Source organism: Podarcis melisellensis (assembly GCF_964234715.1).
Source record: "Podarcis melisellensis genome assembly, chromosome: 1".
Taxonomy (NCBI): domain Eukaryota; kingdom Metazoa; phylum Chordata; class Lepidosauria; order Squamata; family Lacertidae; genus Podarcis; species Podarcis melisellensis.
This window is the reverse complement of record NC_138528.1, coordinates 58,869,941-58,886,099: the sequence shown is the minus strand read 5'-3', so window position 1 is coordinate 58,886,099 and position 16,159 is coordinate 58,869,941. Positions and strand designations below refer to the sequence as shown.

The 16,159-nt window shown below is 41.5% G+C and overlaps 1 protein-coding gene and 1 long non-coding RNA gene across 14 annotated transcripts in view; one reads left to right on the top strand and one right to left on the bottom strand.

Annotated features, from left to right (window-relative positions):
* The window catches only part of NAV2 (neuron navigator 2), a 535,652-nt gene that overhangs the window by 168,050 nt on the left and 351,443 nt on the right, over positions 1-16,159 (bottom strand). For all 8 annotated transcript variants that reach the window (XM_081891071.1, XM_081891073.1, XM_081891066.1 and 5 more), the window contains exon 3: positions 13,742-13,794. In XM_081891071.1, coding sequence (XP_081747197.1) covers positions 13,742-13,794 — 53 coding nt within the window. The remainder of the gene's footprint in view (positions 1-13,741; positions 13,795-16,159) is intronic.
* The window catches only part of LOC309358991, a 40,779-nt gene continuing 26,224 nt past the window's right edge, over positions 1,605-16,159 (top strand). For 2 of the 6 annotated variants that reach the window (XR_014163688.1, XR_014163689.1), the window contains exon 1: positions 8,419-9,444. This is a non-coding gene — a long non-coding RNA (uncharacterized lncRNA). The other 4 variants (XR_014163687.1, XR_014163690.1, XR_014163691.1 and 1 more) reach the window with 4 other exon arrangements.

Below are 16,159 nucleotides of genomic sequence, written 5' to 3'. Positions count from 1 at the left end.
AGTAATGGGTGTTCAACAAAGTATCCACGTGGGAGTCCGGAAATGCAACCAGGCATGCCCTATTTCCTTGCACAGTCACAGCTGATTTCAGGGCATCAAAATTGTTATTAAGACCCAAAATCCACTATGAAGCATGAAGGAATCAGAAAGGTTCGTTCTGTAGTGGCTTCCTGCATCCTGCAACCCTCCATTGTCAGAATCCTATGCAGCTGATATACAAGTCCCATCCTCTGGCTTCCAAGTGCCCAGCATGAAATCTAGTAAGTTGCATACCCTTAACAAATGATGTAGGACACTGTGGACCATCTTGGGTGTGAGTCCTGAAAGATCTGGCTCCCTGCCTTGCAGGCCTTTTCCACCTGGTCTGAGACAGCAGGGACCTTGACTGACTTCAGCTACGAAAACTGAGGCTGTTGAACAGACACTTGGGTTGGGGTATTATTTAAGGAGTTTCTGTTGAGAGGAGGGTTGTTGCTGTTATTGAAAATATTTTTTTGGTATTTTTATTTTTATATATTATTATGATTTAGTGTGGAAATTGTTGATTTGGTTGTGTACCTTTTGATGCGTTGTTTTTTATTTTTTATGACTATTTTTGTCATAACTGCATCATGTGCAGTTGGTCCTCTGACCCAAAGCATTTTTTAAAAAAGAACTTTTTGTACTCATTTCAGAAAGCAATTAGAGCTAGTTCACAAACCCTGCCAGTAGCCATTTATTAAAGACTTGATGTCAGATCAAACAGAAAATAAGCCAGCACCCATAGAAGAAAGGGAAGGATCCATCCCTTTTACCCTCTTCAAATATATGATTGGCTCTGCCATTGCTGAATACAGTACTGTGCATGTTTCACCAATCCAACAAGAGGAACATGCTTGCAGTTGTAGATATTTGGCAGGAATACAACAAAGAACACCCCAAATATATATCCTACTGGAGATAAAGGAACCCAGAGAGATGCAGCCTTTGATGAATTGGGGAGATCATACTTTTAAAATGTGTGTGAAAGAGTTTGCCCCATGATACATATCATGCCCCATGATACATATTCATATACATATGAAAGATCTTAACATTAAAAAAACCAAAACCCTAAACTTTAAACATCATTCAACTTGGCTGGAAGCCAAAATGAAGCACTAATTCAGGTGGGTTATTTACTAAGGCAAGCATCTTGACAGTGCAGATATTTCTATTAAAAACAAAAGTATTGAGGTTAAAAGTTTACTGATGTTAAGTGGAATTTTAAATAAGGCCCACAAGACTCATTGTCCTCCTACATAATTCTATTTTGATGCCCCTTTATTAATACAACTTGAATGCTAGTTCCTGACGGCCACCAGCATGTTTCTTCCAGGAAATCTGTTTTGATTCATAACATTTGAGTGGAGCCCCAAAATATTTTACAAATCACAAAAGGGCAGGACATCACTGAATGTTTGTTCCGTATCTTAGAGACAAGAAAAATACCATCTGTTGTGGCAGTTGTCATGGTATCATTTTCTTAGGAATACTTAACACGACAACTTCATGTAAATTATCCATGCTAGCAGGATAGGACGTGGAGAGAGAGAGAGAGAGAGAGAGAGAGAGAGAGAGAGAGAGAGAGAGAGAGAGAGAGAGAGAGAGCGCCATACCATTGTCTCAAGCTACATCCAGCATTTCAGGTACAACAGTGAAAATGCAAAGTATATAAAAAGACTTGAAATCATAACAGCAGCACTAAAATGTAGGTGCCTGGAATATTAGTTTTCTTTGAACACCTTTACTTTTTACCAATAAAACCAACAAAAAGCATTAAACAGATCGTCCATTAGCAAGTTCTTTACCGATCACTTCTTAAAACATTGTTGATACAGCTTTTTTAAAACCTGAGTGCCACTTTAAGGTACAACAAAGAACACAACTCAGATTTGCTGAAACAAATATGCAGTTTTACACCTGGGTAAAAGCTGGTTTGGCAAGCTCCTTTTGGACTGGATTCTACAGAGAAGGTGCCATTATGGAGTAGGTCAAATTCTCTGCCACAACTTCATGGCAGCGACACTCAGAAAAAAGGCCTCCATAGTGAAAGGAATTCAAGCAGAACTGAAGTTCCTAACAACTTTGCAGGATTGTGAAGCCAAACCTTTCAACCTATGTGTGTTCTATATGGTCCCTATTCCTGATAAGGCTTAGTTTCCAGACCCTTCATCATCTTGGTTGCCCTCCTCTGCACACATTCCAGCTTGTCAATATCCTTCCTAAATTGTGGTGCCCAGAATTGGACACAGTACTCCAGGTGTGGTCTGATCAAGGCAGAATTGAGTGGGACTATTACTTTCCTTTATCAGGACACTAAACTTCTATTGATGCAGCCTAGAATAACATTAGCTTTCTTTGCTGCTGCATCACACTGTTGATTCATGTTAAGCTTGTCATTCCCCATCTTCTGTTTGTGCAGCTGGTTATTCCTGCCTAAATGTAGAATTTGACATTTGTTCCTATCAAAATTCATTTTGATAGCTTTGGCCCAGTTCTCCAAACTGTACTCATGCAAGATTGTATGTACATCTAGGCAGCCTTAAAGAGTTGCTTGGCTGTGCAAGAAAGTCTCTGCAGGGATGCAGCTTGCACAGGTGTGGGAACCATTCATGAACTTTTTGGACCAAGGGTTTGCCTTATTTACCCTTCTACAACACTCCACAGGCTGAATGCCAGTTGCAGGTGTGGCCACCTCGTACTAGCGCATGCACACACACACAACACACACACATAGGCAAGCAGATCACCCGAGTGGGGAGGATTACTGCCCCTCCCTGCTCATCAAATTATTGGTCTGATAAATCTGTGACAGGTGTCTTGCATCACTATCAGGGTACTGAACTGGGCAGAGAGTTTAGATCAAAGTGCTGGTTTTGACCTATAAAGCCTTTAACAACTCAATACCGCTATACCTCAAGGACCGCCCCTCCCCATATAAACTGCCCCAGACTCTGCATTCATCATCCGAGGCCCTTCTTCATGTACCTCCTCCATGTGAAATCTGGAGGATGGCAACACAAGAACGGGCTTTTTCTGCAGTGGCTCCCCATTTGTGGAATGCTCTCCCCAGGGAAGTTTGCCTGGCGCCATCACTATATATATAAGTGTCAGGCGAAAACACTCCTCTTCAACCAGGCCTTTTAACCCACAGCCTTTTAAATGATTCTGTGGGAAGGGGAGGTGTTCTTGTTTTGTTGACTTTAATTATTTACTTGTGTTTTATCTTGTATTTTATTCTGTGAACTGCCCTGAGATCTTTTGATGAAGGGTGCTATATAAATTTAATTAATAATAATAATAATAAAATAATAATAAATCCAACACCCTAGCACTATGTCTTTGTAAAACATCAACAACACATATTTTCGTCCCACTGTCAAACAGTGGCAGGGGAGGGGTGGCTGCAGGGGGGAAAAATGCTTAGTGGGGTTGAATCAGGCCTCCAAACAGAGGACTAGTCACTCCTGCATCAAATGCTTTATTGTACAGTGGTACCTCGGGTTACATATGCTTCAGGTTACATACGCTTCAGGTTACACACTCCACTAACCCAGAAATAGTGCTTCAGGATAAGAACAGAAATTGTGCCCCGGCTGCATGGCGGCAGCAGAAGGAATCATTAGCTAAAGTGGTGCTTCAGGTTAAGAACAGTTTCAGGTTAAGAACAGACCTCTGGAACGAATTAAGTACTTAACCCGAGGTACCACTATATGTGTAGGCAGTGCTTATGTGTTGGAGGCTTGGCTGGCTCAAGAAAGTTTCAAGCAGTGGCTTCTTTGCTCACCCTCTTAGCCATGTCATTGCAGCAGTTTGTAACCTCATGGTAAAGGAGTGTATTTTTGTGTGTTGTATGTTTTTGGAGAAATGCAAATGTGGAAAGCAATCCTATAGTTACACAGCTATGGGCAGGGGTGTGGGGAGTGATGTGTGAATCAGCTCCCAGTTGGGAAGGCCTATACCAGGGGTCAGCAACCTTTTTCTGCCGTGGGCCACTCTACCACCCCTCAGAACATGTGGGAGCCGGACTATATTTTTTGGGGGGGGAGGGGGAATGAATGAATTCCTATGCCCCACAAATAACCCAGAGATGCATTTTAAATAAAAGCACACATTCTACTGATTCCCGGACCGTCCGCAGGCTGGATTGAGGAGGGGATTGGCCTTAGGTTTCCTACCCCTGGCCTATACTTAAACCTTTCATTTCTTAAGTTTTCTGCCCTGGGCCAAGGCTGCACACTATCCAAAACAAACACAACAAAGTCCGTTGATTTGCCAAAATGAGATTCTGTGTTTTCTTTTACTCTTTGAACAAATCTGGCAGCCAGTTCTGATTTTCAACAGTCCTGCACCTCCTCCTCATTTTGAGGGCCACTTTATAGTACAGCAAAGAAAAAGAGGTAAAGATGAGCACTGGAACGCTCCCTTTCTAAATACATGGACAGAATCAGCACCAGAGAATTGGAGGGGGGCAGATTGAAAAATGGCACATCCAGAACCATGTTGCTTTGAAGATGAACATCTGTAAACAGTTCAATATACCTCAAGATAAAGCGCAAGAACATGGTGTCTGGGTACTATTATATTTCTTCTTAAGACTCTGCAACATTGTTTGAAGAGCTTTGCTATTTATTTGCATGAACTAATATCCTGATTTGACCTGGAGGCTTGTCCATTGACTTCACTTGGTCTACTCTGAGCTCTACTCTACATCACTCCTAACACCAAATGCCAGCCAAAAAAGAAAGTTCTTATGATCTTTAACATTCATATTGTAATGTGGAATAAGCTGTGACGTGGCAGCTAAAAAAGCCAATGCAATTCTGGGCTGCATCAATTGGAGTATAGCACCTGGAGTACTGTGTCCAGTTCTGGGCACCACAGTTCAAGAAGGACACTGACAAACTGGAACGTGTCCAGAGGAGGGCAACCAAAATGGTCAAAGGCCTGGAAACGATGCCTTATGAGGAACGGCTAAGGGAGCTGGGCGTGTTTAGCCTGGAGAAGAGGAGGTTAAGGGGTGATATGATAGGCATGTTCAAATATATAAAAGGATGTCACATAGAGGAGGGAGAAAGGTTGTTTTCTGCTGCTCCAGAGAAGCGGACACAAATCAATGGATCCAAATTACAAGAAAGAAGATTCCACCTAAACATTAGGAAGAACTTCCTGACAGTAAGAGCTGTTCAACAGTGGAATTTGCTGCCAAGGAGTGTGGTGGAGTCTCCTTCTTTGGAGGTCTTTAAGCAGAGGCTTGACAACCATATGTCAGGAGTGCTCTGATGGTGTTTCCTGCTTGGCAGGGGGTTGGACTCGATGGCCCTTGTGGTCTCTTCCAACTTTATGATTCTATGAATCTTTGCAGGTATTTCTGCACAGCACCAGGTGGTTTCCAATCAGATGGGTGGCATATAAATGATGCTGATGCTGAATAATGTCCACAGTTTTCCTTCTATCCATCATGTCTGTCTAGAGAAGTATAATGGCTGTAATAGCAAAAATGAAATACTTCCTGGCAAATCTGGTATGTGGTAAGAACTGAGATGGTGAACCTGTAGCACTCCAGATATTGTTAGACCATGGGAAGGATTCACCTAATGAATCCTGTTGTGCAAGGTCTTCCACTTGAACATTCCCCTCTGTCTTCTCCCCATGCACCCCCTGCAGGTGCATAGTTGGGGGTCAGGAAACCCCAAAACAGCATGCATGGGGAACCCAGCCAGATGGGTGGGGTATAAATAATATTATATTATTATTATTATTATTATTGAAATCCTTCCAACTGACAAGCTGAAAAGTTTGCGCTGATGGAATGCTCAACATAGTGCAACATTGAATTTCATCCTCTGAGTCCCATTATTTCTGAAAATTGGCCAGGTGGCTGCAGCTGAGGCGAGTTGAAGGCCAGCAGCATCTGGAAGACCACAGGTTCCCCAGACCTGGTGTAGTCTCGGTGAGCCAGCAGAATTCCCCTAACCTACATGTTGCTGTGTGGGACCCAGAAGCTGTCTGCGGACAAACGCCGGCTCCCTCAGCCTATAGATGAGCACCGCAACCCCAGAGTCGTCCACGACTGGACCTAACGGTCAGGGGTACCTTTACCTTTACCTTTACATGTTGCTGTTAGTCCATACAGTGAGGCTTCTGGTCTATACAGTGAAGGAACCTGATATATGCAGGTTGAACTTAGCACCTGCATTCTGACTAGCTTACAACACAAAGCTAAAATTCTATCTCTGCGCACGCCAGAGTAGGCATACAATCATGCCTTCTTCTCCCAGCATATGAATGGCTATCCCCATGCTATTGTGCCCATGTCTAGCTTGCAGGCTTCTCACAGACATCTGGTTGGCCACCGTGAGAACTGGATGCTGGACTAAGTGGTGGGCCATTGGCCTGATCCAACAGGCTCATCTTATACTCTTACATGTTCCAGTGGGTTTGTGCACAGGTCCTTACCCTCTTTATAAAATGTTTTCTTTACTAACCAGTAAAGAGGAAGAAAGCTCAGAAAGGTGGATCAGTTACTGAGATCCATCCCAGCCAGATTTATTCCAGTTCATTTTGTGTTTATACACTCCACCCTGGGGAGAAGAAGCAATCTTCCTTCACTCCCTTTTGTGGCCACCCTTTTGCTCTCCGCCAGGATCCATTTCCCATATCTGTTTAAAGTAGAGAAACTATTGTCTCACAACAAATATAACTGATCTGTAGAAAACATAACCTGAAAATAGAGACAGTGCATGTGCTTTTGTAAATGAGGAAAATATTTAATAAAAAGTATCCTTTAAAAAGGTAGAGAAACAATTTAAAAGTATATTTAAAATGAGAATGTCAGCATCTTACATTTTTAAAATGTGAGCTGGATTTATATGCAATACCAGAATCATCACTAGAAATGAATATGAAAAATACCAAACAGGAAATGGAAAAGTCTGGCTGAATGTGCTGAAATCACTGGGCTTAGATCTTTCAGCTGGATACATGCATCCCATGTATGCTTTTCTTCCAATTCCCATCTGTGTCCATTCCACTACAACTTGGAAGAAGTCTCTGTCTCGGTTTTGATTTTTATACTCCCTGCTATGCATTTCTAAGATTTTGTACTAAAACAGCCCCACAGGATTTTGTTGGCCACACAACTGACAAACCTGCTGTGTTAGAAAGACAATGGAAACACACTCAGGCTTATACAAGAAAGTAGGAAAATTTGACTCTTTAGCCCATGGGTAGGCAAACTAAGGCCCGGGGGCCGGATCTGGCCCAATCACCTTCTAAATCCAACCCGCAGACAGTCCGGGAATTAGCATGTTTTTACATGAGTAGAATGTGCCCTTTTATTTAAAATGCATCTCTGGGTTTTTTTGTGGGGCATAGGAACTCATTCATTTTCCCCCTTCAAAATATAGTCTGGCTTTCCACAAGGTCTGAGGGACAGTGGATGGCCCCCCTGCTGAAAAAGTTTGCTGACCCCTGCTTTAGAAAGGTAAAAGCAAAGTCTGAAGCTAAAACAGACAGGAACCTATCAACTGCCTTATGCTGTGTTAGACCATGGACCCTCAAGTCCGTAATTGTCTACTCTGAGTTGAAGAAGCTCTTCAAGATCTCAGCACAGGTCTTTTCCCATCACCCGCTGCCTGGTCCTTTCAACGGTTTGAGCCCAGGACACAGAACACACAAAGCTTGTGCCCTGCCACTGAGTTGTTATAACAAATGTGAACCATTTGTGCAACCATGCAAGAGAGCCACACGCCTCCCAAGGGGTTGCAAACACATTTCCCTCCCAGATCACAGGCATTTACTGCAACATACACTAGTGTAACACTTGGAGCCAGTTCAGACTATCGTAGTTCATATCAACACAGGCCTTCAAACTGTGGTTTAATATCCTGGTTTGTTCTGAAGCTGGTAACCATCGTTTCCTGTTTTGAATGAAAGGGGGAACTATGGTTATTTAGATGCTTCCTGGTTTTACTGCAGCTCATGTGAAGGGGGTCACAAGGGCAGGAAAACTGCTTTTGCGTATCTTGGTTTTGCAAGCTAAGATAGACTTGTCCAAATGCTTGATGTAGCTTGAATACCAAATAAAGTGTGAAACAGTTCAAATTAGAATATAACTCAGAAAGTTTGTGATCTGCAGAGGAATCCTACACTTGTGTACATTACTGGTCTTCTAAGGAATATTTGACCAAAATGCGGGAGGCAGTGGAAGACAGAAGTGCCTGGCGTGCTCTGGTCCATGGGGTCATGAAGAGTAGGACACAACTAAACGACTAAACAACAACAAGGAGCATTAGTTTGCATAGGATGACAGCCTTGGATATACAATGGTACCTCAGGTTACATACGCTTCAGGTTACAGACTCTGCTAACCCAGAAATAGTGCTTCAGGTTAAGAACTTTGCTTCAGGATGAGAAGAGAAATTGTGGTCTGGTGGTGCGGCAGCAGCGGGAGACCCCATTAGCTAAAGTGGTGCTTCAGGTTAAGAACAGTTTCAGGTTAAGTACGGACCTCCGGAATGAATTAAGTACTTAACCTGAGGTACCACTGTATGTAAAATTCTGAACCATTCAATTTTTTACAAAACATTCTAGAAAAATATGTAAAATAATCAATGCAGAAAGACCCTTAGTGCAAAGCTGAGGAGATCTCTATTTCTCAGCACAGCAACAGAACAGGACAATGCTACTAAATTGTGGCCAAAAGTGTTAAAAGTAAATTGCAAAGTAGTAGTAGAATAAGAAGACTCCTTCCATTCAGAGGCTTTAGAAGTTTGGAAAGATAGAGAAAGGATATTATTTCTGCCTTCAATAGAATGCCAATTTCAGGTGTGAAAACCTCAGTAGTAGGTACTCTATAAATAGAGGCATATTTAAATAGTGAGAGCAGCCTAGGTGGAAGCAGTTGTATAAAGAGTTCTGCCATAAAATTAAATCCCTGTCAAGGTCCCCCCCCCTCACATTCTGATGTGGCACAAAGAATTGCAGGCTGCCTCACTTTAACAGACTATAGAAATAATAGGGTTCTATTAATATAATCCAGAAACCAGAGCACATATTTGGAATTAGAAAAAGGCAATTCGGACCATGCAAGCATAAGCATTGTGGATCCGTCTACATTACAAAGAGCTGTAGCCTCCACATTTTTACTCGGGAAATGCTGTGTACAGGGATAACACTTTCCTTTCCACACAAACAATGGATGGAATTCAACACAGCACTAAGTGGGGTATGTGGGATGAAAGTATCCCAAATGCTAAGTGAAGGGTTATAGCATTCCAATACAGTACTCTGTGATGTCATACACCTTCTGCCAGAAACAGTTATGGCAGTTGGTACAGTTATGGCAGTTATTAACGGTCTTTTCGAGCAGCTGAGAAGTAGGTCTGTTCTGTTGTGCTGCTGTCTGCTTCAGAGTTACCAGTAGTCTGCAACAGTTTTTGTCTTAGATACCACTCTATGTAATATGAATTAGTAGCATAAGTAACACCTGCCTGTCTTGTATCTTTAATCCAACAAGTGCAAGTACACTAAGTAAAAGTTTTTTGTTATTTGAACTTTAAAAGAGAGTTTCTTGTGTATTTTTTAGGGAGGGAAAAGGGAACTAATTAAAGGGTGAAACTACCCGGTCTCTTCCTTCTGCATAGCTCTGTAAATGGGAACTAGAATCAAATCTCCAGAGCAGATTTAAGAGGTGCAGAGAGAACAGGAGGAGGAAGGTCTCATTCTGTGAGTGGACCGCATTCCATGAATGCCACAATTTAGTGGAATCCCACCTCTAAGGCTGTAGGAGTTGCTAGGAGACCCCTGTTTCTCTTGCAGAGCTGCAATTCCCAAGATCCTGGGCAGAGGGATTGGCGCTGAATATCGCAACTCTGTGAGGGGAACAGTGCCCTTAACAAACTACACTTCCCAGCGTTCTTTGGTAGTTAAACCATGATAGTTTAAAGTGGTATGATATTGCATTAAATGTATAGGTCAGATGGAGCCTTTTAAAACAGGGATTAAATCACAGACCTACGGTTCCCAGCACCCTCAACAAGCTACAGTTCTTGGATTCTCCATGAGGTGAAAGTGGTGTAAGAGTGCTTTAAAATATGGTGTAAATGTGACTTCAGGCACTTAGCAGCAACTGTGTCATCTGAATTATGTCTGAAGCAGGTCTAGGTATAACGCAGGTGGCTTATAAGGTATATTCTTGTAATATTCAAAATGCCGCTTCTCCTTTCAAAGAGTATATAGATGTACTTTCAAAGAGTATTTTAACGTCCCTACTGTAGCTAAAGATGCTATGACCATACTAAAAACTTGGAGCCGCTAAAGCAAGTTCCATTGAGTTAAATATGGCTTATTTCCAATTAGGTTTGCATAGGTTGCAATTTTACAACAGCTGCTTGGTTAGGAATACTACTGCCAGTCTCTTGGCAGGGGCTAGTCATTTGGAGTATGTGACTCCACTGCTATTTAATCTGTGTTGGCTTTTGGTATGCTCAATTCAAAGTGATGGCTGTTACTTTTAATATTCTATATAGTTTCAGTCTGGGATATTTGAAAGACTACCTTCTCCCACATTACTTTCCCACCTGTGGAAACTATGCTCTCATCTTTCCCCTATCTGAGATATGTTTAGTGCATTCATTGGGACAGGAGCTTCTCAGTGGTGGTGCCTACACTCTAGATCTCGCTCCTCAGAAGGCTCATTTAGCACTTCCCCTCCCAGCCATCAAGAAGATTGGCAAAGCAGTCTTGTTCAGTCATGCTTTTTTGTGCTGTTTGAGAACCAGAGTTTTATTGATGATGCTGCAGTGTTGCTCATTTTAAAAATTGAGGTTACTGTTATTGTTTGCTTATATTTACAAACTGCTTTGAGAGGACATGCTGGGGTGAAAGGCAGCATATAAATATTTATATTAATAAATAAATATACATTTGCAAATATATATAAAGTAAATGACAAAATTTTAAGTATATTGCCCAGGGTAAGTGCCCAAAGCATATAATGTGACATTAACTGAGGATGGTTTTTTCTGGGCAGGGGGTGGTTGGTTACTACAGCTATACTATTGCTAATGCTTCTAAATACATTCCTGTCTAGAATTTGCAGGGCAAAAAAAAAAATGTCTCTGATGCTTTTGAACTTTTTGTTGCCCCCTCTGTGATTCTCCTGTAACAGTTTTCAAAGCCAACTAAACCCTTGGTGTTAGGAAGATGAATTTTATTCTCAATCTTAAAATTCTCCTGGGAGGGTTTCATTGTAATAGTTAGTACAGCTGGCTACATTCATTCAAACTGCCTCTTGAAGTCTTTAGGGTGTGATATTTCAGTAATCCCAAATTGAGATTAAATGAAACAAAAATTGGTGAGAATGTACAGCCACAGAGAAGCCAAAGGCACCCTCTCTATGAACATCCAGGCTCAGCTCTGCACAATTTAGATTCACCACTTTACCACAAGCACCACACAGTCACCACAGTTATTTCCTGTTCTTATTATAAGATAAATTTGTGGTTTCTTTGTCAAGGCTGCATTTCTTTCTGCCTGTCTGATATTACTGCTTGGATGTTCCACAGCTTCTTTCACTTTCCTCTGGCTACATCTCTCTTTCCTATCTTTTGGTTCAATTGTCTTGCTTTCTCCATCTTTCATGCTGGCCTGATACAGAAGTAGTGTTAAAGTATGTGCTCTAATGAACGTTCTGTCACCTTTAAAAGCAAGCTTTACATCATTTTCACTCTAGGTATCATTCGGCCTGTTTTATCACCTGTAACTCCTCAGAGTACTAAGGAGTAGCACAGGTCCTAAGCACAAGAAGGGGCACTGGGGAACAATTGTGTCAATGGCCTATCACATTTCACCATTCCAAAGTGACATTAGAACCTCAACAGATTATTTATTCACTTATTTACCACTTAAATGCCATTCCTGTCAAAAAAATTCCTAGGGTATTTAGGAATCCAACAGATTTCATGTGTCTCCAGAGGTGGACCATCTTAATGGAGCCACAACTTAGTGGAGGAACAGCCATTGTTGACCAGGAAATTGTCTGACTATGACAATGGGATTATCTCACCTCCTCCTATCTCCACACCATCACATTCATATCAGATGATTCAAAGACTAAGGGCAGGCAACAAAGTCCCATGGTTGTCATGAAGGCCATGAAATCTTGAGCTGGATCATTAACGGCAGTCTCAGTGTGAATGTTGAAGTTCCCCAAGACAATGGTCCTGAAGTTCTTCAGCATCATGCCTGAGACCACCTCAACCAGCTTCACTTTCCTAGGGTTAAGAATAACACCCAATGCTTTCTGGCTGTGTTAGTTTTCAAAACTTAATCATTATTATTTTTATTTTTTAAAAAAACACTTTCATTTTATTAGCAGAACTTAAAACCATCATAAAAACCATGAACCCCAAAGTCCTAGCTCCATATATTGAACATATAGTTCATTTATTTGAAATAGTTTTAATCCAGCCTTTATCAATACATGACAATAGGATGGGGTGCAATCACTTAAAAATCAAACATACAATCAGCATGCACCAAGATAAAGGGACCAGACAAAATCATAACCAGATTGGCAGTAGCAGAAAAGTTAACAAACAACAACAAAACTGGTCAATTTATTTTATCATCATAAAAGCCCACTGGAATAAGTTGCTGTTCAACCGTCACCTGAAACTACTCAAGAGATGGCACCGGAAACTACTCAGGATTGGCACCAGTCATATACCTGGGGGGCGGCATTCCATAATCAGGGTGCCATTGCAGAGTAATCCTAGCCTCCGGTTGCCACATAACAGATGTCCTTTGAGTGCAGAACAACTTAACTTTAATGCCATTAACTAAAGACAGGGCCTTCATTGAACATACAAGGGATAGGATAAAGCACTTTTTGAATCAGCCTTTAAGATAAAGGAGGTTATTAATGTTATGTTTTTGATGGCTCAGCCAGCTGTACCATGTCATATAGTAATGTGACTTTAGTTCATCAATGAAAACTTCCCAGCCCTGGATGGAATTCAACATCACAGTATTATAAGCATTCCATTTGCATAAGGATATAAGCTTGCCAGACAGAATGATTCCCCTTTCCCTCCCGTCATGTGCTGTTTTTTTGAGTTATCCCCCCCCCCGAGTCTACTTCAGAGGGAATAGGGGGTGCACACAGGGGAAGGAGAGGGGGGAAAGCTGCATTGTGCAAGCATATAACATAGGAAAAATGTATAACTTTTAAGCGAACGGTTCACATAACAAATATCAATGTAATAAATGCATTACATTGATACATTGATGTATATTAAATGTTTGCATACTTTCCCCATACTATTTTAAAATATTCTATAAAATGAATTAAAAACTCTACGTCCAATACACTTGCATTAATATTCTAAACTGTGCTGCTAAACAAGCCTATACAGTAGGGGTTGCAGCTAAGATTCAATCACAATGTGTGAATAACAAGATAATAAACAGAAGATGCAATTATTGTAATTAATTTAATGATTTCCATGTGATCTGATTTGATATATTGCATGGCTGTGCAATAAAGCAATATTGGTTGATTGATTAAATGTTAAATATGCCATCATGTCTGCAGCTAAACCCAAACAGGTTTCTTCAGAAGTAAGTCCCACTGAGCTCAAAGAAACTCACTTCCTCTTAAGTATGCCTAGAGGAAAACACAGCGAAGACAAAACACATTTAATTTTTCACTTACCATTTGAGATCTATTCTTTGGACAGCCATTGATGTCTTCGATTTTCTCATTTGCTAAAAATGAACAGACAGAATTATTTCAAAACAAAACCTATTGTAAAGACACCTGGTGCAGTTATTCTCAGAGCACTTGTTGCAACTAAATCAAACAGCCTAGAGCTATGGTTGCCCAATCAAAACAAATGTGTGAAACACCCAGAGCCATCCGGTGAAATTCTTCTTCTGAGCCATTCCTCTAGAGACAGCTGGAGAAGGTCACCACCATTTCAAAAAGAGACAACTGGGCTGACAGCAATTCTTAAAGTGATGGGTAATCTTTGCCAGACCGATTGTTTCAAATCTGGAAGCCACATCACTCTTTATGCATGAGTGCATGGCTGGTTTGCTTAATAAGCCATGCAGATGTACAAGTCAGATGTAAATAAATTAAATTTTTTAAAAATTCTCATTTACTTTACAAGCAGTGGGTGAAGTCTGTTGTTGATGACACATTTCCAAGATCTAGCAACTAACCTGAACCTACAAAGTATAAATGCACATGGTGCAAATATATTCCGCTACGGTGCAATTTAGTCCAGAGGTGTTGATGATACTCAATATTCTGATTCACAGGATTCCACAATTCCTTGACTCAATCACCTTTCTCTCCCAATTCTTTCAAAGTATTTTGTGCCATCATAGTTGTTGGGACAGTGGCAGTTGGGAGGCCAAGACTCTGAGGCCTACCCAGTTGATCCTATGAATTGTCATAAGGAACTGAAAGGCTGTGGGCTGGTAACTGAAGGGGTGTTAAGTTAACATATTAAGATAAATCAGGAATGCTCCCACTGGCTACACCCCAGATGCTGATGTCCACCTGAACATGCCTCCAGGTGGCTACATATCTGATTTTAGTGAGAAAGTGGCCTTGCATATGTGTGGCATATGGCTCCTCCATAACTCTGGCCTGTGCAGCCAATCTAGTTTACCAGAAAGTTGTAACCCCTGGTACGTTGTACATGCAGAAGGGCCCTCTTCCATTACTGCCAGATGTGCAGCCACTGAGAGCCCAGAGAACACGCTGGCATCAGGAGGGGTGGCCAGTGGGCACACTCCCACTCACATGGACATCCAGTGACTCAATTCACAAGTTTCACACAGGCCATCAGTGACAAAACATTGGCTTCATTCACACATCATAGTAAGCCGCAGTATAAGAAAAACTATGGTTTACCACAGTGTGATGTGCACGCTGGTCAATCGTGGCCACTTTGCTCCTCTCCAGAGACAGCTCAAAAACAAACTGTGGAGTGGCTGGCTTACTGTTCTGCGTGAACCAGCACTTGAGGCTTGTTTCTCTTGAAGTCAAAGTTTGTTCTTGGCTTCGTGTTGTGTGGGTTCACACGTAGTGGTAAGCCAAACACTGTACAGTGGTACCTCGGGTTACATACGCTCCAGCTTACAGACTCCGCTAACCCAGAAATAGTGCTTCAGGTTAAGAACTTTGCTTCAGGATGAGAACAGAAATCGGGCTCCGGCAGCACGGCAGCAGCAGGAAGCCCCATTAGCTAAAGTGGTGCTTCAGGTTAAGAACAGTTTCAGGTTAAGTACAGACCTCCGGAATGAATTAAGTACTTAACCCGAGGTACCACTGTATTATTTGTTTTCTGGCTCTGGTCAGGGTAGACCAAAGCAAGCATGACTCGGCACCATGCACCAGCACTCCACTCATTCGAGGTAAGCCACAGGTTATTTCTAGCCATGGCTTACTGTTACAAGGAAAGAGGGCAGTAGGTTAGCCAATGGCTTCAAAGTGGGAGAGAAAGCAGAGAAAGAAATACTAAGAGTGGTAGACAATTATTTTAATATTCCAGATGGCTCGAGAGATATATCTTGCTCAAACGACTTCATCTAAACCATATATCTTCAACCTTTTCAGACCCAGGATCCACATTTAACCCAAACATGCATTTGGGACCCATTTTTCAATCTTTTACCATATAGCCTTCTGTGACCCACCTTGCATCAGGGTACATGATCCACCAGTTGAAGACCAGTGATTTACACTATAGGTATAGGTTTGGATTTTAACTGCAGTCTTTCAGACACAAGTACAGCATATCATCCAGTAGAACACACTAGTCCCCTACTTTTAGGGCAAAAAACTATCAGTTTAAGCAGCTTAGTATACAGATATTAAACAGATCTCTGTGCATCAGCTCTCTAGCATAACAAGAACAAAATAATTGCATGGCAGAAATATCTACATTCGCAAACAATATTTCTGTTTTCTCCCACTATACTACATGCTACACATACATAAATATGGCAACTGGGTGAAAACATGCCTTAACAAGAATAATGGTCTTTTTAAGTACTCATTCCATACATTCTCAGAAGATGAATTATGGCTTCTTTCTTCTTCATGTCAAAAGAGCAA